General features: G+C 40.1%; 1 protein-coding gene across 2 annotated transcripts in view; it reads right to left on the reverse strand.

Annotated features, from left to right (window-relative positions):
* The window catches only part of ELOVL4 (ELOVL fatty acid elongase 4), a 64,454-nt gene that overhangs the window by 19,841 nt on the left and 18,909 nt on the right, over positions 1–25,704 (reverse strand). For both annotated transcript variants that reach the window (XM_048845164.2, XM_075126545.1), the window contains exons 2-3: positions 15,362–15,549; positions 11,732–11,812 (exon numbers count right to left, since the gene is read on the reverse strand). In XM_048845164.2, the coding sequence (XP_048701121.1) occupies positions 11,732–11,812; positions 15,362–15,549 (269 nt within the window). The remainder of the gene's footprint in view (positions 1–11,731; positions 11,813–15,361; positions 15,550–25,704) is intronic.

The following is a 25,704-nucleotide window of genomic DNA, read 5'->3' on the forward strand; positions in this document are numbered from 1 at the left end:
GCAAGCTGATTCAGTTATCAGAAATACACCACGTACTTCGAAAACACCCGTTTTTAAAACAACTGAAAATATTTTCTTGACTAAACATTAAGTAAACATTTTAATGCACACAAGCTAAGCACACATTTTAATGTACTTTTTCAAGAAACGTTGGTATACAGTGGCAGATCAAATCAACATCTTATTGGGTCACTTACGACATTTACTTATTTTCACAGAATATCAGGGTTGGAAGGGACCTCAGGAGGTCATCTAGTCCAACTCGCTTCTCAAAGCAGGACCAATCCCCAATTTTTGCCTCAGATCCCTAAATGGCCCCCCTCAAGGATTGAACTCCGAACCCTGGGTTTAGTAGGCCAATGCTCAAACCACTGAGCTATCCCTCCCTGATAATACTGTCCGTAAACACGAAGGGTCATGTACATTGACACAACCTTGTTCCAGTTTTCTACATTGGTATGCTTCTGTACAAACAAGTAGTGCAGTCCCGTTCTTGCAATGTTGACTTCTGCACTCTGTGGTGAAGCCACAGAATATTGCCTCCAGGCAGTCTGCTGGTACTGGTGGCAATGACCTGAGCTGTGGCAGCAGACCTCTATTCTCCTGTTTTCAACCCATTGTATTTAGAGGAGGAAGAATTAGATTTCGGTAGTGGGACTGTCTCCAAACTAGTGCCTGGTAATGAGCTCTCTGTATGTGGAAGAAAAGAGCACCATTTTTGGGGGTATAGCTTCTGATAACTGCAAGCATGTGAACAAAATGGCATGTGTTTTATAAGTACTGTGCACCTCTGACAAGTCTTATCTCTGACAAATCAACTCTTTTGCACTTTTGACCTTCTACGAGCGCACATCACCCTGTCCAAGGTGTGTTAGAAGCTGATGGCGTCGCTGAAACATTTTCCATGCAGTCATCTGGACCCTGGACTTCAGGAAAGCAGACTTCGACTCCCTCAGGGAACGGATGGCCAGGATCCCCTGGGGGACTAACTTGAAGGGGAAAGGAGTCCAGGAGAGCTGGCTGTATTTCAAGGAATCCCTGTTGAGGTTACAGGGACAAACCATCCCGATGAGTCGAAAGAATAGTAAATATGGCAGGCGACCAGCTTGGCTTAATGGTGAAATCCTAGCGGATCTTAAACATAAAAAAGAAGCTTACAAGAAGTGGAAGGTTGGACATATGACCAGGGAAGAGTATAAAAATATTGCTCGGGCATGTAGGAATGATATCAGGAGGGCCAAATCGCACCTGGAGCTGCAGCTAGCAAGAGATGTCAAGAGTAAAAAGAAGGGTTTCTTCAGGTATGTTGGCAACAAGAAGAAAGCCAAGGAAAGTGTGGGCCCCTTACTGAATGAGGGAGGCAACCTAGTGACAGAGGATGTGGAAAAAGCTAATGTACTCAATGCTTTTTTTGCCTCTGTTTTCACTAACAAGGTCAGCTCCCAGACTGCTGCGCTGGGCATCACAAAATGGGGAAGAGATGGCCAGCCCTCTGTGGAGATAGAGGTGGTTAGGGACTATTTAGAAAAGCTGGACGTGCACAAGTCCATGGGGCCGGACGAGTTGCATCCGAGAGTGCTGAAGGAATTGGCGGCTGTGATTGCAGAGCCATTGGCCATTATCTTTGAAAACTCGTGGCGAACCGGGGAAGTCCCGGATGACTGGAAAAAGGCTAATGTAGTGCCAATTTTTAAAAAAGGGAAGAAGGAGGATCCAGGGAACTACAGGCCAGTCAGCCTCACCTCAGTCCCTGGAAAAATCATGGAGCAGGTCCTCAAAGAATCAATCCTGAAGCACTTGCATGAGAGGAAAGTGATCAGGAACAGCCAGCATGGATTCACCAAGGGAAGGTCATGCCTGACTAATCTAATTGCCTTTTATGATGAGATTACTGGTTCTGTGGATGAAGGGAAAGCAGTGGATGTATTGTTTCTTGACTTTAGCAAAGCTTTTGACACGGTCTCCCACAGTATTCTTGTCAGCAAGTTAAGGAAGTATGGGCTGGATGAATGCACTATAAGGTGGGTAGAAAGCTGGCTAGATTGTCGGGCTCAACGGGTAGTGATCAATGGCTCCATGTCTAGTTGGCAGCCGGTATCAAGTGGAGTGCCCCAAGGGTCGGTCCTGGGGCCGGTTTTGTTCAATATCTTCATAAATGATCTGGAGGATGGTGTGGATTGCACTCTCAGCAAATTTGCGGATGATACTAAACTGGGAGGAGTGGTAGATACGCTGGAGGGGAGGGATAGGATACAGAAGGACCTAGACAAATTGGAGGATTGGGCCAAAAGAAATCTGATGAGGTTCAATAAGGATAAGTGCAGGGTCCTGCACTTAGGATGGAAGAATCCAATGCACCGCTACAGACTAGGGACCGAATGGCTAGGCAGCAGTTCTGCGGAAAAGGACCTAGGGGTGACAGTGGACGAGAAGCTGGATATGAGTCAGCAGCGTGCCCTTGTTGCCAAGAAGGCCAATGGCATTTTGGGATGTATAAGTAGGGGCATAGCGAGCAGATCGAGGGACGTGATCGTTCCCCTCTATTCGACATTGGTGAGGCCTCATCTGGAGTACTGTGTCCAGTTTTGGGCCCCACACTTCAAGAAGGATGTGGATAAATTGGAGAGAGTCCCGTGAAGGGCAACAAAAATGATTAGGGGTCTAGAACACATGACTTATGAGGAGAGGCTGAGGGAGCTGGGATTGTTTAGCCTGCAGAAGAGAAGAATGAGGGGGGATTTGATAGCTGCTTTCAACTACCTGAAAGGGGGTTCCAAAGAGGATGGCTCTAGACTGTTCTCAATGGTAGCAGATGACAGAACGAGGAGTAATGGTCTCAAGTTGCAGTGGGGGAGGTTTAGATTGGATATTAGGAAAAACTTTTTCACTAAGAGGGTGGTGCAACACTGGAATGCGTTACCTAGGGAGGTGGTAGAATCTCCTTCCTTAGAGGTTTTTAAGGTCAGGCTTGACAAAGCCCTGGCTGGGATGATTTAACTGGGAATTGGTCCTGCTTCGAGCAGGGGGTTGGACTAGATGACCTTCAGGGGTCCCTTCCAACCCTGATATTCTATGATTCTATGATCTTATTGTGTCCAGCGATTAAAAAAAAAAATAGGCGGTAACATCATAACTAGTCAGGACATGAAATGGGAGCAGAGTTTCCAGAAAAGTGGGTCCATACTGTAGTTTCTCACAAATGGCATGAACAGGAAAATATTTTGGTTCCTTTGATGTGCCAGCTTTCATCCAAAAACTGCTTACCTGCCATTTTGCTATGGTAAACCAGCAAAATGGTAAGCACATCGGTGTCCCTGGCTGCAATCACCACATTGTTGGCATCACCATCACTGTGGACATGGTGTAAAATCTTTCTTGTGTCTCATTCTTCCTCATGAACACCCAGTTAATTGGTGTGAACTGTTGCTGTTGAGCCTTATACTTCAGCCTCATCCTGAAAGCCACCAGCCAGAATGATTTTATCAGGTGATCCTTGTGTCATTAGTTGCTCAGATAAAAATATTTTCTGGAAACACAGTGAAAATCATCTGGTTACTTGGAAGAGGCACATATATGCCTTCCACCACTCTTCACATGGGTCTTGCACCTCTTGAGCATTTTTACTTTGTACCACCCTTAACAGAGGGTAGTACCTGTCAAACACATCATCTATACTGTGGAAGTCTTCTCCACTCTTAAGTACTGTTTTACAAATGTGTCTGCAAAGTCTCCAATGTTTTGGCTCCAGATAGCTTTTCTATGGCTAACACAACCAGCCCGTTAGCCACTCAAGCACTCTCCTCTGGACTATACCAGCCCTGCTTCCTGCAGGTTGATAATAGATATACACCAGCCCCCAAGTCCTTCAAAGTGTCCCCCTGTGGAATTCAGACCCTGAGCAAATCCCACATACTTTGTTTCCAATGAAACAGCGTACCCCAGTTCACCAATTTTACCTAACACCACTGCTCCTGTATCACACACAACACTTGAGTTCAATTACAGTAAAACAAAAAGGAATTTTATTTGAGAAAGAACAGAGATTCAAACAGAAACAAGCGTGAACAATGGAAACAAATGGTGACATACAAAACAATATAATAAAACGTGAAATAGGGCCTACACTTATTAACAGTTACCTTTCCTATCTAATACAGTAGATTCTCACCACACAGTTGAGTCTTTTGTAGTGCTTGCAACCCCAAGGAGTTAGGACCCAATTTTTCATGAAACACACCCACGCATCCTCAGTGAACAGTTCCAGAGTGTGTTTCTCCACCTTGTGATCTACTGAATTAGTCTTTTACTTTTAGTCATAGAGAGTGAGTCATATTTTCCTTGCAAGTGGTTTTGAGGGAAACCTTTGACAGCTTTCCATTAACTTCTGTTGCTTGGGGAAAAGGGGGACAATTGAGCAATATATTGCATAATCAGATAGCCAGGGCTGACACTGAGACACACTGTTCCCATGTTACTCAATTTCACTCCAAAACCATAAGACCTAATTTTCAATATCATTGCATTATTCCTTAGCTATTACCCATACACACATCACACAGTGATTATGAGTATTGATAAGTTACAAGCGTTCATTAGAGGCCTTACCTGACATAGATAAATACCATGAAAGCGGTGTATTTGGTGTAGTGTATTTGTCAGATCTGAAACAGGAGTTGCTCGTAAAGAACAGTGAACCCCTTGTCAACTACTATCAATGGGACTCAGGGTAACTGTTGGTGGACAGTGGACATTAGCTGTCATTACATTGCCCAGTATTGCTTTTGTGCCTGTTCTTAGACTGCCATTTATTTGTGCCAATACCAAAAAAACAGGCATTAACTCAGGTTTCAAATTTTATTGCAAATTCACAGTCCTGCTGGCTTCACAGGCTGCGTTTAGTCACTGAAGAATATTTCTGTCGGCCTTCATGGTTAAAACCTTTCCTTTGACTTCTTTTCTCACCCCATATAGCAGGAAAAAAGTTGGAGCATTATTTTTTGTCAGTGGATTCTGAATGTGTACATATCCAGCCATCCCCTCTTATGTCATAAACTTTCTCCACAAAGCTGTCCAAATGCACTGGTCTTAGGATCTTTCCATTCAACAGTGTGCTTTGCATGGCTTCAGTAGCCAGATTTCTTGTTGAAGTATTTTGCAATTAAGTGGTTGGTTCCTCCCCAGAGAAAACTTTGAACCTTTGAAGTATTAGTCAGAGTGCATCCTCATCTTCATTGTCACGTTGCTTCCTTGCCTTTCTTGACTCATTGCAAATAAGCTGGTCATCCAAGCCAACGTGGAACTTGGCTCTGGTGTCTGCTGCAATATGGGCTCTCAGCTTGTAAGACAAGGCCCATCTGCTGGGGGGCTGAACAAATCTTGGTGATGCCTATAATTCCACCTCCTTTCTTTCTTATGCCATTAAGCCACTTATGGGTCTGATCAAGGTCCATTCGGTTGAACTTCTGACATGATTTCTTGACAATGAAGTTCCCTTGCTGGAACTCCTTGAGCACTTCAGGTGGTAGTGGATGCATTTCTACAGTGCAGATGGTACCCCACATTGCACAGTTTGTGTGGTCATCTCTCATGAAGAATGACATCACACATTTGAAGGTGACGAGATGCAGCTCCCAATTTCTTTCTCTCTGGGCATGGTTGAGCATGAGCAGTAGGACCATCATTTCCATGTACCACCACCAAAACCTCAAGTTCCTACTATCTTCACCTCAACTGGTCACCAATGTGGAGGTGGGATTTCAAAATTTTTGTGAATTACAAAGACGAAGTGACATGAACTCATCATAAGAATGTGACTGATCGGCTTTGACAATATCCTCTTTAAGCTCTTGATTATGTGCTACTATAAAGTCCAAGAGTTGTGGAAGAAGTAGGGGGGAGAGATAGCTCAGTGGTTTGACCATTGGCCAGCTAAACCCAGGGTTGTGAGTTCAACCATTTAGGGGGCCATTTTGGGATCGGTCCTGCTTTGAGCAGGGGGTTGGACTAGATAAGGTTCCTTCCAACCCTGATATTCTATGAACACAATGCTTGAAACGTTGCTTGTAGTCCTGGATCACCCTGGCATGTGAGCTGACATGGTTCACAGCTTGTTCTGCTGATTTGGTCCAAGAACTCCACTTTCAATACAGTCATCTGCTAGCCCTCAAGCCTGTATGTGCTGGCCTATATGTCTTTGAAAGCTTATTGAGATATGGAGGCCACCTAATCATGGAATAAGCCATTCTCTGTACCCTGGTGTGCCCTTTTTAGTTCCATCAGTTTATAGTACAGCGATTCATCAACGTTTAGAACCACATACTGCTGGCCAAGTACTGACACGTTTGCATCTCTGTACAACAGCACTGAGGATGTCTAGGTCTTGGGCAGGCACACGAATGATTGGCTGGTATCCAGTGCTAGTTGTCATGTGCAACTGGCTGAAACCCACATCTTGGGGTCTTATTTTGACGTTTAACAATAAAAGCTAAATCAGAAGCTCTTGCCTGCATCCGCAGCTTTGCAGTTTTCTTCAGATTCAGAGTATCACTCTTTGCAAACATGGTCCATGAATACTGGTTTAGCTTTACCATTTCTTACATTGGCTGACAAGACTGTGTCAATTGCATCAGCAACATTAAGTGTGCTGTTGTTTGATGGTTTTAAATGATTCAACATGAGATATGGGGCAAGTCCTCTTTGCCAAGCAGTAACTTGGGTTGCATGGAACTTGTGTTTGACATCCAGAAAACACATAATTTGTGTCAGTATTGGTGGCTGCATAGAGAAAAAAGCATCCTGAGAACAAGCTGGAAGGAATAACATCATCATTCTCAGCTTCCATACTTTGTAGGGTTTTCTCTCCTAGGATTTTAGAATCCACTTTTAGGATTTCTTCATAACTAATGCAGTGGCTAGTCTTATGGAAAAGTCTGAACAAGTTGTTTTGACCTTGTTGTCTGATGGAGGGTTCACCCAAGACCAATATGCTTTAGTGTCCATTTCCTTCCAATACTCACACCATATACAAAATATTGAGCTACACTAAGCACCTTGAATTTCAATTCTTGTTTCTCAGAGTTCTCTTTATTACCATTGTCTTCGTACAGCACCTGAGGAACATGTGCAGGCTATCTGGAATGCAAGCAAGACATCATCCTCACTGACCCTGAAACCTTTGCGGCCAGGGTGTGACAAAGTATCTCCTAGAATTTCAAATGCAACATGTACCCAGTGACAGAAATATGTCTCCTTGGGGATGGTAAATGGGGACAGCCATTTTATCATCTTGGCAAGAATTATTAGTGATTTGGATATGTATTTATACTTGGCTGGAATTAAGAGTGTTTGTCTCTCAGCAGGAGACCAATCAGACAATGAAAGGAACTGAAATAAATCTCCAATATGAGCTTGGAGTTTTTCCTTAAAATGATGATCTATGACTGATGTAGGAGTGTGGAATTTCAGTGCCAGTTTCCTTTACAAGATTGCAGTGATGATGCAGTACCTCAGCTGGCTGCATGCTGAAGCTCACTTTGAAGCCAACGCATTGCTGTATCAGTAATTTTGGTGCCATCACCCTTCTTCATCATAGACCTCATAAACAAGATGTAACAAGTTAGATTCAGCAGCTATGAGGTCATTTACTCCACCTAAATGAACACTCATTTTGTGGTCAAATGCACCTGCACTTATTATCTGTTCACTCATCTTGAATGTAGTAACAGAGATGAGTCTCTGTTTATGACGCACGTCTTGTCAAAACACCTCCAGTTCATAGGTGTCACAAAACTGGACTGTCTTGTATTACGGACACTGATTGTTTTTAATGAGAAAACTACAGCCTGCCACATACTCTTGTGTTCTGTAGCCTCTGGAATTTGCCCTTGTCCGTGTATTGGGCATAGCAATTTCTGTGCCACACAACTGATACTGCCTGTTCTGAATGAATGATGGACTCAGTTCTGTCAATGGCCTCACTGTATATGATATTGTGTAGTTTCTTTCTAATGGCTGTTGCCTCCCGTATTCTATGCAATCCTTGTTCACTGACTTCATGCCCATCTTCTCTGTGTTATTTGCCAAGAAGCAAGTAAAGACTGTAGGAAACTGGGGTTGATCTGTTGAGACTTACTACCAGTTCCATTACTACCAGTTTATCTTCAGCTGTAACCAATATGAATGTTATAAACCACCTCAGCTAACGACTGTTGCTTTGTTTGTAAAAAAAAGTACCATTGCCAGAATGTCTATGTTAATTCTGGTCAAACTACAAAGCATTACATACTATACAAATACTAAGCATGCAAGAAATTGAGAAAATGATTTCACTTTTTATGAGAAAACAGCTTCTGTGTTTGACTAACTTATTTCTAATATTAAAATATATAGATGACTCAAAGCTATCAAAAGTTGAATATTAGGGTGCAATAGGTGTTAAAACCATGATTTGTGTCTTCTCATTTCTCTTCTTAATAGACTGAGAAGTACAGTTTAATTTCAATGATAAGTTCATGCACAAACCATTGGTATATCAAACATTTCTGGTGAATTTTGGTGCCATATATATCTGCATGTTGAACATCAAAATTCAACTTGGTAGCAGCCATTTTAAAAATCAACAGGTTCAAATTTTGTTAGAAAAAGTTGTTAACTTTTAGTCTCTTCTAGAGGATTGATTCCGAGATTTCTATCTAGTCTACTATGCCGTCTGATAGGCTGGAGTTGTAGCTGCTGAACCTCTGCACCACCTAGAGGGTTGAAGTTGCTGGTTAACAGTACAAGTTCCTTAGGGATTGAGCCTGCTGCCATTCAAATCACTGGAAGAACTCCCATTGACTTGAATAGTGCAAGATCAAGCCATTAATTTTCCTACACTCCTGACAACTTTATCCACTGGTTATTCTATTACCAGTGAGAATATATATTCCAATACAGACACTCATCTTCAGAGAGATATTTGGGCTATTAAATTAGCGGTCTTGATTCAAATCTAAAACTAGTTGTTTTTTTTAATCTAGATCTATTAGAACATATGCCACCAATTTAAGGTATGATAAAAAGTTTACAGACGGTAAACTTTCAAGTGAAAGAGCAACCAAAACTGATTTGGATACGCCTAAGATTATTTTTACTAATTTAATTAAAGAAAATTGAGTATCAGGAAATATTTTGTTTTAAATTAAAGATTTCTATCTGGTCAAAGAAAGGATTCATGAGATTAAGTCCTTAATACATATGCAGGACCTACTGAAACTGTCTGGAAATTAAATTCGAACTCCCTATTAGGTAACAACACTTGGAATGTCTTGTATTACAGGAGGAGGAAATGCGCCTATGAAACTGTGCAGATTTAATTGTGTTATGTCTTTACAGAATACAAAGTTTTTTAAAAAATAATTGTATCTAAAATGTAACTAGCATATCATTAATTTGTCATAAATTTGGAATACACTCAGAAGAATGATCAGATATTTTGTTATGAAAATCAACTTTTGATATTGGACAAAGTCTATAAAAGATTGGTTTGGTATTACCAACCAATTACTGCTATTTTAGTAAAATAATAGGTATTATTCAATTTGTATTTTTCCCACCATATTCCAACTAGATCAACTGGAAACCTAGGCATTATGGTTTAGGTTTAGAATCTGTGAATTCATTTAAGCTTCTCTTCTGAAAGTTTATCAAGAACTTATCATGAAGTTTGATAAAGTTAAGGTTCCTTTTGGCAATGTTATCTTGCTTGCACTGGGCATACATAATGTCTGTAGCATATGCCATTTTCTTTTTATTCACTGTATTGTGTTCTTTTATGTATTATGACAGGTGACCTCTCTTCCTCAGAGGGGTTTCAGAAGGTCCAAAATGCAACAGAATTATTTTGATTACATTGTGCAAGAGGTGAGCCATTGAGAGGTCAGCAAAAGTAGTAGGACATCTAGTACTTCACAGAATTGAGCTCTGCAGCAGTGCTCTGCACGAGGCAAAGAACATGGCAATGATGAAGGTGAAGGTGAAGGATTTCTGACAACATGACCTAAAAATCCTGCATATAGAGTCACTACTCCTGCTCATGCTTTGCAATATTGGCCATGCAACTGATATAAAGTGGTGGTGATGATGATGACAATTGCAATTCTTTTCTTCATTTCCATACTGTTAGGATGTTTAAGCAGACTGTGGACTTTTTGAGTTTTACCCATAGCTAGACAACCGTTCAGGGAAGGGATTTTGTTCTTGTTTAGGATATTCTACTAATTAAACATATTAAACAGCATTATATAAACACTATTTTGGATTAGACTGTTAAAACTAAGTTTTCATGTAAAGTGGCCAAAACCTTCAGAAGCACTTAAGTCTCACTGAGTCATTTAAGTATGTTTGAAAATATCATCCAGGATGTTCAGTGTGTCACCTTAAAATCATGGAAGAATATTTTTTATACTGGAGGCTAAAACCAAACCCCTCTAAGACTATTATGTCAGAATTTTTCTAAACATCAAAAGGAAAGGTGGAACTCCATGCAGATTTCTGTGGCCAGCAGATATGACATATTCCCACCCTGAAATATCTTGGTGTGACATTAGACTGAAGCTTCACATGCCGACAATATCTGAAAAAATTCACAACAAAATAAAAATGTGTGTAAATCTCATCCAGCAACTAGCAGGAATGACCTGGAGAGCTGCTGCAAAAACTCTACGCTCCTCTTCACCGGTCCTTGTCTACTCTACAGAGAATACTGCTAACCAATCTGGATACACCGCTCCTACACATCACTTGTCCATTCTTAATTTAACACCATTGTTTAGATTATTACAGGCACAGTGAAGTCAATCACACAACCATGGCTTCCTGTAGTAGTGTATATCCACCCCATCCCCCAAAGTCATTGAAACATGTGAATTCTTCCATCTTATTTAAGGAAACAAGAATCTTCCAATACATGAAGACCTAAATAATATACCAAGATTTCAACTCAAATCCAGAAAACTTTTTTGTGGGTTACAGCTCAAGAGCTCAAAGATTTGGGTTTTCCTCCAAAGACTACAGGTAAGCAAGGTGGAAAGATGTCAATATCCCGAATAAATGCCTCAGCAAGGACTCAGCCAAAGAACCCTGTGGCTTTTCACTCCCACAGAAAATATGATCCACTCTGAATCACATCCACACATCAGACGGCAGATGCACCTACTTTCTCCATAAATGGGCACTGAGAAACAAGCCTATCTGTGACTGTGGAAATAGACTTCAAACTATGGAACTCCTTGTCAATCAATGTCCCAATCATATCCCAGTGGTATCTCTGAAATCCACTCTGGCACCTGAAACAATCAATTGGATTGCTGGCCTAGACTTGCACATCTAACACTACTATTTTTAAGCCATACAAAAGGAGAAGTATGTGAGCAAATCCACAGTGGTATGAGAATTTTAATATTTGCATTTCCTGACTTTATTTAGAATGTATCTCTTGAAAACTGCATATTAATATAAGTTTATGCAATGTATGTTATCATATGGTATTAGTCTGTCTTTTGGAAGTGAGCGAAAGATGACATGAAGCTAACCATGGAAGGAAGCAGAGGATTGCAGAAGAGCATGGGGTGAAGAGAGGGAAGATTGATCAATACCTTTTGCTTCTAAACATGTGGTTTTCAGACTTGTTGAGTTAAAGCTTAAAATACACTCTTGTCTGTGCAGAATAACAGTACATAAAAAGGGTACTCACCCTGACTTCATAAATATTATCTGAATAATCCACTGTCTGGCAGATATAGCTGTACCCTTGAGCTCTGGATGCCAAAAATAGCTGAAAATATTAAAATTATATATGAGGGGAAAGAGTCCATAAAAAGATAATTTTATTATTTATGAATGATTTTAGTGTTCTTATACACTTACTCCAAAAGCAGTATTTTAAATAATTTTTATTTACAATACAAAGATGCTATTTAAAAAGTGGTCAATATTTAGTTTTAACAATGTACTTTTTCATATCTTGTGGTGTCAAAACAAGTGGTCCCCTAAATTAAACATAAAATACTCAGAAAAAAAAATAAACTGAATAATCTGCAAGATATTTAGAGAACAGAATAAATGATAACTTCCACTGTGACCTAAAGCCGTTCATACATGGAACCTGCCATCAGAGGGAGCACGTTTCTGAGACACAGAATCCCTTAATGAAACCAACAAGAAGTGTAATTCTATGATCAGATATAGGGAGAGAAAATGATCTCTCAGATAGCTGGGACCTAGATCATTCAGAGCTATAATATTGTAACCAACACTTGGAAATGTACACAGAGGCAAATACAAAACCAGTAAAAAGCAGTGGTATAATGTGTTCATATACACACCACTTTGAGGCTAACTGCTGCATTCTGTACCAGCAGAAGCTTCCAAGTGCTCTGGAAGGGTCATCCCAAATAAAGCACTTTGCAGTAATTTAGCCTGCAGGAGATAAAGTTTTCAATCACTGTTATACGTTCTCATCTGAAGGGAGGGGCCACAGCCTTTTGGTCAACTTTAAAAAGGTATGTCATGCTGCCTCCCTCCCCCGCCATGTCTCCAAATTCAAAGACAGCAATGAATCAGGTCCAACTTCTAGGCTGTCAGCCAGAATGGCATAGAATGGTTATATAGATGACCTCCAGAAGAGAATGCAGCCTCTATTCCAGCCTCTACTGAGCAGTCACTTCTATGTTATTCAGATCAATCTTCAATGAATTTACTGCTCTGTGTCCCCATCTCTGTCAGATACTGGAAGAGGAGGAAAAGAACAGAGTAGCTAACAAAGAGATGGTGTAAAGTTGCATGTCATTCAGATACTGATAAATCTGCAGCTCAGGGCATCAAGCTTCACTAGTTGCTGTATATACATGCTGAAAGGGAGAGATGACAAAAACGACCCTTCAAAAAAGAGTTAATAGGGAGAGAGAACAATTAAATCAGCACAGCCCACTGAGTCCTCTTACAATTCATTGTAAGACCAGCCCACTTACTGGCCTGATCCCACCTAATGAGTTCACGTGGATCAGGGGAAAGTGGGTAAAATTCTACAGTTTGTGTTATACAGGTCAGACAAGATGATCTAAATGGTCCTTTCTGGCCTTAAAAAAAATCTATAAGTGTCATAGTCAAAAGGTTTCTAAGGTTGTTGATGGATTTAGCCATCAGGAAGGATACCTGGACAGCATTCTGAAGTTTAAAGATGATACCTAATGTCTATTGAGTTTACTGGGTAATCTGATTTGTACCAGTTACTAGTGATAGCTTTAACATTAGATAAACACACCAGAGACATTTCAATGATAGCAGTAGGTAGTAGAACTGTTTTTTTGAAGCTGAACTTGGTGCAGTGGGGAATTCCAATACCACTGTGGTAACTTTAAAGATTCTACTACAGGAGCAGAGTAACACACTGAGAGTATCCTGAAATTGGTCTTGCTGTTCATTAAAAGAATGGAGAAGAGTCTTGAGGATTTTGATTTGCAGCTTTTACACCAGTGTTCTTCAATGCAAAGTTCACAAGATAAGCAGTGCTTGTGACCATGAATAAACTGACATTAAGTTTTTAATTAGCACTAACATTTCGAAACTTAGTGCTGAAGGTGGCCATCTACCTGAAAAAGTGATGTAATGTGACAGCAACTACAGAATATATTATTTTTAGATCAACAATCTCTCTTTCCCCCTCTCCAGCATACACTACCTGTATTACAAGTCTTCAGAGAGGACCCTGGAGTTGCCTTACCTTTCCCACCTTTAGCTGAAGAAATCAAATGTAGTGCTGACACTGCACTGTTTATTCTTTGCAATTAGATGAGACACACAGTGAGTCAAATTCTGCTTTAACATATACTCTTTGCAATCCTATTGTCTTCACTAGGTGGTGTAAACTGGAGAGGAATGTGGTCCAGTATGCTCTGAATAATCTAATAGCGAAAGGACTTTCACGGAGGTTAAAATTCGTTCTACTGAATATGTCTTCACACAAGTAGCTTCCACATAGCCAAACAATGCTGTAAAAGAAGCCCTGGGCCCATATGAAAAAAAAAATTGTCGGGAACAATACCACTTCTATGGTGAACACATAAAAATAGAGTTTTTAAGAGTCCAGTTTCCAAAAGCTGTTAGTTTCAACTGCACAGTTCACTTGCTTAATTCCAGGCTCCTGGCAACAGATCTTGTGCTAGCAAAATCTAAATTCTTCCATCAAGGAGTTAATCTGAAGAAAGATTTTCAGCAAGTGAATGAAGATAGTCACAAATTTTAAATCAGCAAAATGTTTGCTGAACTGATGTGAATTGCACTAAAAAGCAGTAAGGGATGTTCTATTAATCAGAGCATTCAGGTGAATATTTCTCACCTTATAAAGTTATATGCAAGATAATTCAAGCTTAGGTCACTGAACATGATCCCATTAAGGCACTGCCCACACAAGGAAATTTACTGTCATAACTGTAGCGGAATAAAATATTCTGCGATAGTTATTCCTTAATAACTCCCTTTAGGAATACTCTATTCTGGAATAAAGTGTCCACTAGGGAGCTATTCCAGAATAGCTACTGAGGAGTAACATACTCTGCTTTAGCCATGCTGGTCAATTTACCCATGTAAACAAGGCCTAAGAAAGGTGAAGTGTAGCAGGCAGCAAGACCAAGTAACTTGGCTATCATAAATCCTTGTTTGTGAAATCTCATGTTTTTCAACAGAAAACTCTATGAACTGAGTAGAAATACTATTGTAAAATTTTGCCTCACTGCCCTTAACTAAAAGAAAATATGATTTACCTCTTTTGTTCTCATTCTAAAGATCAACAAAAGTTTGAATTTCCATTACCTCATTAATATTTTGCAGACATACATTGAAAATACAAGTTAATATAATGTAGCTATCCTTCAGTTTCTAACATAATAGCCTGTCTGAGACCTTGCAGAAAAAACCTAAAGACAGTGTGCCAAATTCTCATTTTAGTTACACTGGTATAAATCTAGAATAACTCCACTGACTTCCGTTGATCTGCTCCAGAATTGGGTACTTGTGAGAAGAATCTGATGCAGGGACAGACATGCCTTCCACTCAAAAAGGATTTTTACTATCAGAGTTAAAACAAAGTATTAATAAGTCAAGCTATTCTACATGACTCCTACATATATGCTTTTACAGTACGCTGATTCACAAACTCGTGATATATACCAATTCCAGCAGAGCTCTAAAAAATCCAATCAATGTATTCAGCTTCCAAAACAGCCAGTAAAATTATCCAGAGAATATAAAAATGATACAATTTATCTAACACTGTCAAAGTTGTGAATTCTACCACAATTCAAAAGTATAAAAATACAAGACCAACCTCTTTGAAAATATAGAAGTTAAGTAGAACCATTCCAAAGTTGTAGCTAATCAATAAGAAGCGCAATTGGAAGGGTTCTCTTCTCCTCATCCACTTGGGACCCAGCCAGACAGTGAGGAGGTAAAGAGTGCTTATAGTCAGTGTTGGAAATGGAGATTGCATCAAGAACCAGTCATCAACACGTTTGTCTGAGGGAATAAAACACAACAAATTAACTGAAATAACAAACTACATATTTTTTCCATTAAGTTTAAATAAAATATATTCACTGTAATTTAGGCATCACATTTCTTAAAAGTTAAGAACAGCCATACTGGATCAGACCAAAGGTCCATCTAGCCCAGCATCCTGTCTTCTGACAATGGCCAGTGCCAAGTGCCCCAGAGGGAATGAACAGAACAGGTAATCATCAAGTGATCCATCCCATCGCCCATTCCCAGCTTCTGGAAAACAGAGGCTAGGGACATCATCCCTGACCATACTGGCGAATAGCCATTGATGGACCTATCCTCCATGAATTTATCTAGTTCTTTTCTGAACCTGTTATAGTCTTGGCCTTCACAACATCCTCTGGCAAGGAGTTCCACAGGTTGACTGTGCATTGTGTAAAAAAACCTTCCTTTTGTTTGTTTTAAACCTGCTGTCTATTAATTTTATTTGGTGACCCCCTAGTTCTCATGTTATGAGGAGTAAATAACACTTCCTTATTTACTTTCTCTATACCACTCATGATTTTATAGACCTCTAGCATATCCCCCCCCTCCCCAAGTCGTCTCTTTTCCAAGCTGAAAAGTCCCAGTCTTATTAATCTCTGCTCATATGGAAGCTGTTTCATACCTTTTTTGTTGCCCTTTTCTGAACCTTTTCCAATTCCCGTATATCTTTTTTGAGATGGGGCAACCACATTTGCACGCAGTATTCAAGATGTAGGTGTGCCATGGATTTATATAGAGGCAATATGATATTTTCTGTCTTATTATCCATCCCTTTCTTAATGACTCCCAACATTCTGTTCGCTTTTTTGACTGCTACTGCACATTGAGTGGATGTTTTCAGAGAACTATCCACAATGACTCCAAGATCTCTTTCTTGAATGGTAAGAGCTAATTTAGACCCCATCGTTTTATATGTATAGTTGAGAGTATGTTTTCCAATGTGCATTACTTTGCATTTATCAACTTTGAATTTCATCTGCCATTTTGTTGCCCAGTCACTCAGTTTTGTGAGATCCTTTTATAGCTCTTCGCAGTCTGCTTGGGACTTAACTATCTTGAGTAGTTTTGTATCATCTACAAATTTTGCCACCTCACTATTTACCTTATTTCCAGATCATTTATTAATATGTTGAATAGGATTGGTCTCAGTACAGACTCTTGGGGGACACCACTATTTACCTCTCTTCATCCTGAAATCTGGCCATTTATTCCTACCCTTTGTTTCCTATCTTTTAACCAGTTACCAATCCATAAGAGTACCTTCCCTCTTACCCCGTGACAGCTTACTTTGCTTAAGAGCCTTTGGTGAGGGACCTTGTCAAAGGCCTTCTGAAAATCTAAGTATACTATATCCACTGGATTTCCCCTTGTCCATATGCTTGTTGACCTCCTCAAAGAATTCTAGTAGCTTGGTGAGGAATGATTTCCCTTTACAAAAACCATGTTGACTCTTCCCCCACAAATTATGTTCATCTATGTGTCCAACAATTTTGTTCTTTACTATACTTTCAACCAGTTTGCTCGGTACTGAAATCAGGCTTACTGGCCTGTAATTGCCAGGATCACCCCTGGAGCCCTTTTTAAAAATTGGTGTCACATTAGCTATCCTCCAGTAATTTGGTACAGAAGCTGATTTAAATGATAGATTACAAACTACAGTTAGTAGTTCTGCAATTTCACACTTGAGTTCCTTCAGAACTCTAGGGTGAATACCATCTGTTTCTGGTGACTTATTACTGTTTAGTTTATCAATTTGTTCCAAAACCTCCTCTAATGACACCTCAATCTGGGACAGTTCCTTAGATTGGTCACCTAAAAAGAATGGCTCAGGTTTGGGAATCTCCTTCACATCCTCAGCCGTCAAGACCGATGCAAAGAATTCATTTAGTTTCTCCGCAATGGCCTTATCATCTTTTAGCATCTCGATCGTCCAGTGGCCCCACTGGTTGTTTAGCAGGCTTCCTGCTTCTGATGTACTGAAAAAAAAATTTGTTCTTACTTTTTGAATCTTTGGCTAGCTGTTCTTCAAATTCTTTTTTGGCCTTCCTAATTACATTTTCACACTTCACTTGCCAGAGTTTATGCTCCTTTCTATTTTCCTCACTAGCATTTAACTTCCACTTTTTAAAGGATGCTTCTTCGTTTCTCACTGCTTCTTTTAAAGGTTCGTATAACATCTATCCTACCTGGTATAGATGGGCTTGGCAGTTAAGAGATAAAGCACTTGTCCTTTCACTGATCATTCATTTTTTTAAAACAAAAGAAAGTATTTTAGTAACATTACATTTTTAAAAGGTTAGAAAAATGCAAATTAGTGTACACAATTCAAAAGCTAGGGAATTACTGTGTGAGGCAAATTATATTGGTCAGGTCCACAAAAAACAATTGTATCATTGTCCATCACAAATTACAGTCACATTATTGCAACAAAATGAATTGGCACCAATGTCATTCAGGTTCAAGTATGGATACACATAAATGTGGTAAACCAGAGAACTCAAAATTTAATTGCTTTTATACTAGTTTAAATTAGGCATTAATTAACTTAACCACACTAAGTTTAATGCAGGACCAATTGTTATACTTGATATATAGGTCAGCGTCCTATGCCTCAGATCTAGAGGTAATAAGAGTATTGGAAAACTACTAAATAAAACAGTTCAAAGGGCTGGCTTAGTGAGAGTACCCTGTGCTGCCATGTGGGAGACAAAGGTTTTATTTACAGATTCAATGAGTCACTCAAGAGCACCACTCCAGAGATCTGAAGTTATACTTAAAGGCCCAGAATTTGCTATACTAAGTCCTGGTTCAGTGTCAAAAAAAAGCACTGCTAGTCTGAGGACGTAGTGACATCTTTGAGATGCAGTAATTAAAGCATGGCTCCACTTTGAAAAATAACTCTGTAAAAAATGGCACCAGTTTAATCAGCAGACCTTCTTTTTATCTGTACTCAGAATTGTATCTAGTTACTCTACATACGAAGAGTAACTTGTTCATTACCGTCAGCACAGCTGTAGGAGAGTGAACAGGATTATTTTATGGCTCATGCACTACTAGTGGTATTGTTAACTAAATTTCAATTACAGGGTCACTTGTGGAATATCACTGTCTTAAAATTTTGCCCTCGGTTATACTTGTGCAACCTCACTGAAAGAAATATAGTTATACATATGTAACTAAGGGTAAAATTTGGCATGCAGAATCTTTATTACTGGTCATGTTGCATAATCCTGAACTAATATATAACTTCTTGATCTCAGGTTAAGTTGCAGGGCTGACAGAAACCCCATCTTTTCATTTGTAAATTGTGCAATTCTGATACAGAATCAATGAGAGAACTATAAAACATAAAATTTCCATTTGTACAAATTAGAACTACATTTTAGTCTCTAAGGTGCCACAAGTACTCCTTTTCATTTTAGGTCTGATATCTCAAAACCACCTGGGCTTTTAACAAGTTCTGTATAGCAGAATTTCCTAGACTGTGGCCTGCAGGAAGGACAAATCACATGGTGCTGGCGCTTCCTCCCCGCTTCCAGACACTTTTCTTTGCAATTAAGAGCTTGGAGGCCTAAATAGAGGGAACAGAAACCAGGCTAACTACTTCCACTAACTACTTCTTACTATTTAATAGGAAGAGGAAAGGGAATAGGAGACAGACTCAAAAACAGGAGCCACTAGCAGGACTGGTCCTGTTAGAATAAGAGGAGCCAATAGGATAAGGGAACCAGGCAGCTAGGCAACTTCTGCAGGGGAGAGAAGACCCAAGCATCAGGGAAGTATGTGGAGGGAAAAGAGAAGTGGACCAAGTGGCAGAGAAACATTTACAGTGAACCAGAGAGTAGACATGCCAAACCCGTGGGGGAAAAAAGCAGAAATTGGGCTTGGTTTTGGCTTAATTGGTTTGTGAGTTGCTTGTTGGCAAGTTTTTGGCTTGTAGCTTGTTGCAGCTTGTTGCTTCCCTTTTTTTGATCGGCTCCCAGCAAGCAAGGGGGGGAGAGAGTCAGGGGTGCACAGCGGGCCCACCACAGTCCCAGACTGCACGCTGGGGAGGCGGGAAATCTAGTCACATAGAGTGTTGGGGTTCTTAGGAATTGGCTTGTTCTGAAATGGGATTAGCTTGATTTTTAGTTTATTGTGAAAGTCAGGGTGCTTATTTACTGCATGAAAGTTGACAACTGTGCTAGACAGATATAGTGGAACAGACCGGGTGAGAATGGGAGAAAACATTAAGGGCAAGAGGTGACCGTAATTAACACAGTTCTTGGGACAGTATCTCTATTAAAATATGATCCAATCTGTGAAGAGTATGAGAACCATGATTTTACAGTACTCAAAGTCTGGGATACTCAGCACTGCAGCATCTGTTTCCAGCCCTAGCAAGATGCTAAATATTTTCCCAGAAATCACATTGTGATGATTACCATTTTACCATCCCACCCACACTTCTATTACCATTCAATTTTAGCAACTGCTTTCTCTCTAGCAAATTGAGGTAAACAAGTGCAATGCTTATACCACCAGAAAGAACAGAACCTCAGCTTCCTAACAGAATGAAATAATTGACGCAGATTCTCAACTGTGCTCAGCTTCTGCCAAGCAAAGATAAGAGAGTATCTGCAATGGAACCAGTTATGGCTTCTAGATTCTGGAGTCAGTTCCGGGCCATCTGAGAGCTGGGAGTAGCCAAAAAGTAGCATGCTCTGGCCACATCACCTTCTCATCTCATACATGGAGGGCTGCCAGGGTGTGGCAACACAGGAACAAAAAGAGATCCAGTTGGTTCACAGCCTCTTTGCACTGCCTGAGCAGGGCAAAGGGGCAAGATTGCATCAGAAGATCTTCCCTTTAATCTCCAGCCAGCGGTTCAAAAGACACTGAATGACTAATATGCCAGTATTGAAATGGGAGCAGAGGGAGACCATATGAGTCCCAGCAACTTCCAGCATAATAAAGCAATTCCTTCTTCTGCATCAAGGGGAACTACAACCCAATGGAAATGACTGGAGAAAATGTCTGGAACAGAAAAACTCTGAGTCTCTCAAATACCATACGTGCAAAGAAACCAGAGTGGAGATGGACAATGCAGGCATCAGGAGAGGCATAGCCCACAACTCTAACTCTAAAAGGTGACCAGGCTTTGGTGAGAGTTCCCATTATCATCCTCTTCCCAGGCAGGGAAAAAGTAAACCAATCAATCTGCTTTGATGAGCTAATTTTCCCAGTTGTAAATTGGGCATTGTATTGTTACCATCTGGAACAGGTCAGGTTCTTCCCTCTTTGGCAACGTTCTGCCTCCGATGGGGTAGAATTCAGGCTATCATTATATCTCTATTGGCTTAATTAGTAAAAACACTTTATGTTGAGATAAACATAAAACTGATCTTGAAACCTCTGGATTTCAGAAGTGGTCCAGGATTGCGTTCTCTAGTGCTGTCATGGCACAAATTCACATTGACCTGAAGGGGACTTTAGTGCTAATACTTATAACAGTATCATTCACATTCATAGCTAAATGTGAACGGATGTTGGGCCTGTCAGAACTGACGGGACTTGCTCTCTCCCAAAGAGATGCAAAGATCATAGGCCTGCTTGTCTGAAGTCTCGTTTCAAAATCCCTGTATCGTACAAACACCCAAAGTCCGCACAGGCGCACACTCTGGGTGCACTCTTCTTAGGTGTATGACAGGTGTGGCAAAACCAAGGGCAGTGTGGGCTAGTACCCCTGCAATAAAAATATTGTGGGGGCTGATCTATATTTCCGCTCCAGCACATGTCACACACCACGTTGTAACCCTGAGCCCTGTCCCCATCCCTTCCAGCCTATGGTATTTTTCAGCTACATATACATACAGGGACCTCAAAAATAGGCACACGACTGGACCTTATAAAACTACCCCTAGATTCTTCATGTCCTGTCAAACTCCTGCCTACCATTACGGTGAGACTTTGGACAATGGACATGTTTCACCCAAAGGAGACGCCCTCAGTGAGGTTCAGTGAGAACCTGATAATCGATGCCTTTAAGGGGAAGGAGATGTGATTCTTGAGTTTAGTTTCTATATCAGTATAGCTATGTTGTAAAGTGCTTGGGGATAAAAGGTGCATGGATTAGACATAATTATAATCAAGAAACTACTAGTTAATCTCCTCAGCTGTCTTATCCTTGTTTTCTGCACAAACTCACACCATAACATTTTTGCATGCTTAGAGCATTAACAACACATTATATTCTGACAAATTTAGTTTGGGAACTATAGGACAGAAATATGAATAAATACAAATAATTACATTTTGATAGGGCTTTTCATCTGTAAAGAATTTTATAAAGAAAAGAGGGTAAATATCTATATAAAATGTCAGACAGATAGGGGAAAAGGGAGCATTGGGGGTCAAATGACTTGTCCTAGCTAACACAGAGGCAGTGGCAGTCTTGTGCTCATGCTACCATAGTATTTAGTACATATGCAAGAGCTGCCATACTGGGTCAAACCATGGTCCATCTTGCACCGAATCCTGTCTCTGACTGGCCCATATCAGAGCTTCAGGAGGAGAGCACAGCTTCAGGAGGAGAGCAATTATGGAGTGATCCATCCCTGTCTTACACTCCTGGCTTCTGGTAATCAGATGTTCACCGTTGCCCAACGATGGGGTTGCATCCCTGACCATCCTGGCTGATAGCCATTGATAGACCTATTCTCTGTGAACTTATCTAGTTATTTTTTTAACCCAGTTATACTTTTGGCCATCACGATCCCCCATGGCAATGAGTTCCATAGGTTAGTTGTGCTTTATGTGAAAAAGTATTTCCTCTTGTTTATATTAAACCTGCTGCCTATTAATTTCATCAGATGACTCCTGCTTTTTGTATTGCGTGAAAGGGTAAATAACACTCCTCTGTTCACCTTCTCCACATCCTTCATGATTTTATAGCTCTCTAGCAATCTCCCCTTAGTCGTCTCTTTTAAGCTGCATAGCCATAATTTTTTTAGTCTCTCCTTGTATGGAAGCCATTCCATACCCAATTATCTTTGCTGCCCTTCTCTGAACCTTTTCCAGTTCCACTATATCCTTTCTGAGATAGGACACAGTATTCAAGGTATGGGTACACCATGGATTTATATAATGGCATTATGATACTTTCTCTTTCATTTTCTGTCCCTTTCCCAATAGTTCCTAACAGTCTCTTAGCCTTTTTAACTCCTGCTATGCATCAAGCTGAAGTTTTCAGAGAACTACTCACAGTGACTCCCAGAATTTTCTTGGGTGGTAACAGTTAAGTTAGAACACATCATTGTGTGCATAGATAGATAGATCGATAGATCATAGAATATAATGATAGATAGATGGGATTATTTTTTTCTGATGTGCATTACTTTGCACTTATCAATGTTGAATTTCATTTGCCATTTTGTTGCCCAATCACTGAGTTTTGTGAGATTCCTTTGTGACAGCTTTGGATTTAATTATCTTGAGTAATTTTGTATCATCTGCAAACTTTGCCACTTCACTGTTCATTCCCTTTTCCAGATCATTAATGAATTCCAGATCATTAATATGTTGAACAGCACAGGTCTCAGTACAGATCATTAGGGGACTTTGCTGTCCACCACTCTCCATTGTGAAAACTGACCATTTGTTCTACCCTTTGTTTCCTATCTTTTAACCAGTTACTGATCCACGAGAGGACTTTCTCTCTTATCCCATGACTGCAGTGGTGCGGGAACAATTTGTATAGTGGGGGTGATAAAAGCCATTGAACCAAACTGTAAACCCTGTATATGATGGAAACCACTTCAAGCCGGGGGGTGCTCCAGCACCCCCTCCCCCACCGCTATGCATGACTGTCTGCTTTGCTTAAGAGCCTTTGATGATGGACCTTGTCAAAGGCTCTCTGAAAATTCAAGTACACTATATTGACAGGATTACCCTGATCCACATGCTCATTGACTCCTTCAAATATTCTAATAGATTGGCGAGGCATGATTTAGCTTTATAAAAGCTGTGTTGACTCTTTCCCAACATATTATGTTTATCTGTGTGTCCGATAATTCTGTTCTTTACTACAGTTTCTACCAATTTGCCCAGTACTGAAATTAGGCTAACTGACCTGTAATTGCAGGATTGCCTCTGGAGCACTTTTTTAAAAATTGGCACTACATTAACTACGTTCCAGTCACCTTGTTTCAACAATAGGTTATATACTACAGTTAGTTGTTCTACCATTTCATGTCGGAGTTCCTTCAGAACTCGAGTGAATATCAAATACCTGATGACTTCTTACTGTTTAATTTATCAAATTGTTCTCAGACCTCTTCTAGTGACACATTAATTTGGGACAGTACTTCATATGTGTCACTCAAAAAGAATAGCTATGATGTGGATATTTCCATCACATCCTCTGAAGTGAAGACCACTGCAAATAATTCATTTAGCTTCTTTGCAGTGGCCTTGTCTTCCTTGAGTGCTTCTTTAACACCTGTGTCATCTAGTGGTTCCACTGCTTGTTTGGCAGCCTTCCTGCTTCTAATGTACTTTAAAAAATTACTCTTAGCTTATGTGCATTTATTAAATTGCTTCTCAAATTCTTTGTTGGCCTGCCTTATAGTTGTACATTTTATTTGCCACAGTTTGTGCTCCATCCTATTTTCCTATTAGGATTTGACTTTGAAATTTTAAAGGATGCCTTTTTGCCTCTAACGGCCTCCACTATCCTGTTGTTGAGCCATGGTGCCATTCTTTTGGTCCACCTATTGTCTTTTCTGATTTGGTGTATATGTTTAGTTTAAAACCTCTGTTATGGAGCCTCTATTATTTTTAAGTAGTCTCCATGCTACTTTACCCTTGACGGCTCTTTTTAATTTCTGCCTAACTAGCATCCTCATTCTTATGTAGTTCCCCTTTTCAAAGTTAAATATTACGGGGGGGGGGGGGTTATATATATTTTCCCTCTACAAGGATGTTAAATTTAATTACATTATGGTCACTATTAAAGAGCAGTTCAGCTATATCACCTCTTGGACCAAATCCTGTTCCATTTAGGATTAAATCAAAAGCTGCCTCTTCCCTTATGGATTCCAGGACTAGCTGCTCCAAGAAGCAGTCATTTATGGAGTCTAGAAATTTTACCGTGCATCACACTCCGAGATAACATTTACCTAATCAACATAAGGATAGTTGACATCACCCATTATTATTGCATTTTCTGGTTTTGTAGCCTAACCTCTCATAGCATTTCATAATCACTGACATCATCCCAGTCAGGTGATCAGTAGTATATTCCTACTGCCATTGTCTTATTATTCAAGCATGAAATTTCTACCCATAGAGATTCCATGGTACAGTTTTCTTCATTTAAGATTTTCACATTATTTGACTATTTTTTTTTAAACTTATATTGCCGCTCCCCCAGCAGCACAACTCACTCTGTCATTCCTATATATTTTGTACCTTGGCATAACTGTGTCCCATTGACTTTCCTCATTCCACCAAGGTTCTGTGATGCCTATTATATCAATATCTTCATTTAATGCCAGGTACTCTATTTCACCCATCTTAGTATTTAGACTTCTAGTATTTGCACTTGTACATTTGAAGGAATTTAGTTGCTTCCCTTCATGTTTTATGTTTAAATGGGACTCTTTTATGTTTGACTGTTCCTCGCTAGATCCTACCTGTACTTTACCAACTTCTTTCCTCTCCTGTACACTAGGATATAAAGTATCCCCTTTAATAAATCCTCCCTAGGGATGTCTCTGACCCAACCATGTGTTCCTCCATACCTGTTAGCTTTCCCCCATCCCTTAGTTTAAAGAAATCCTCTACAACTTTTTAACTTTTATGTGCTAGTAGTCTGGTTCCATTCTGGTTTAGGTGGAACCCAACCCTCCAGTACAGGCTACTCCTTCCCCAGAAGGTTTCCCAGTTCCTAATAAACCTAAGTTCCTCTTCCTTACATCATTGTCTCATCCACGCATTTACCCCTTGCAGATCTGCCCGCCTTACTGGCCCTGTGGGTGGAACCTAAAGCATTTGAGAGAATGCTACTAGGGAGGTCCTGGACTATAACCTCTTACCTAGCAGCCTTTACTCTGTTACCTTTCCCTATGTCATTGGTCATACCAACAG

Source organism: Caretta caretta, chromosome 3, assembly GCF_965140235.1.
Source record: "Caretta caretta isolate rCarCar2 chromosome 3, rCarCar1.hap1, whole genome shotgun sequence".
Lineage (NCBI taxonomy): Eukaryota > Metazoa > Chordata > Testudines > Cheloniidae > Caretta > Caretta caretta.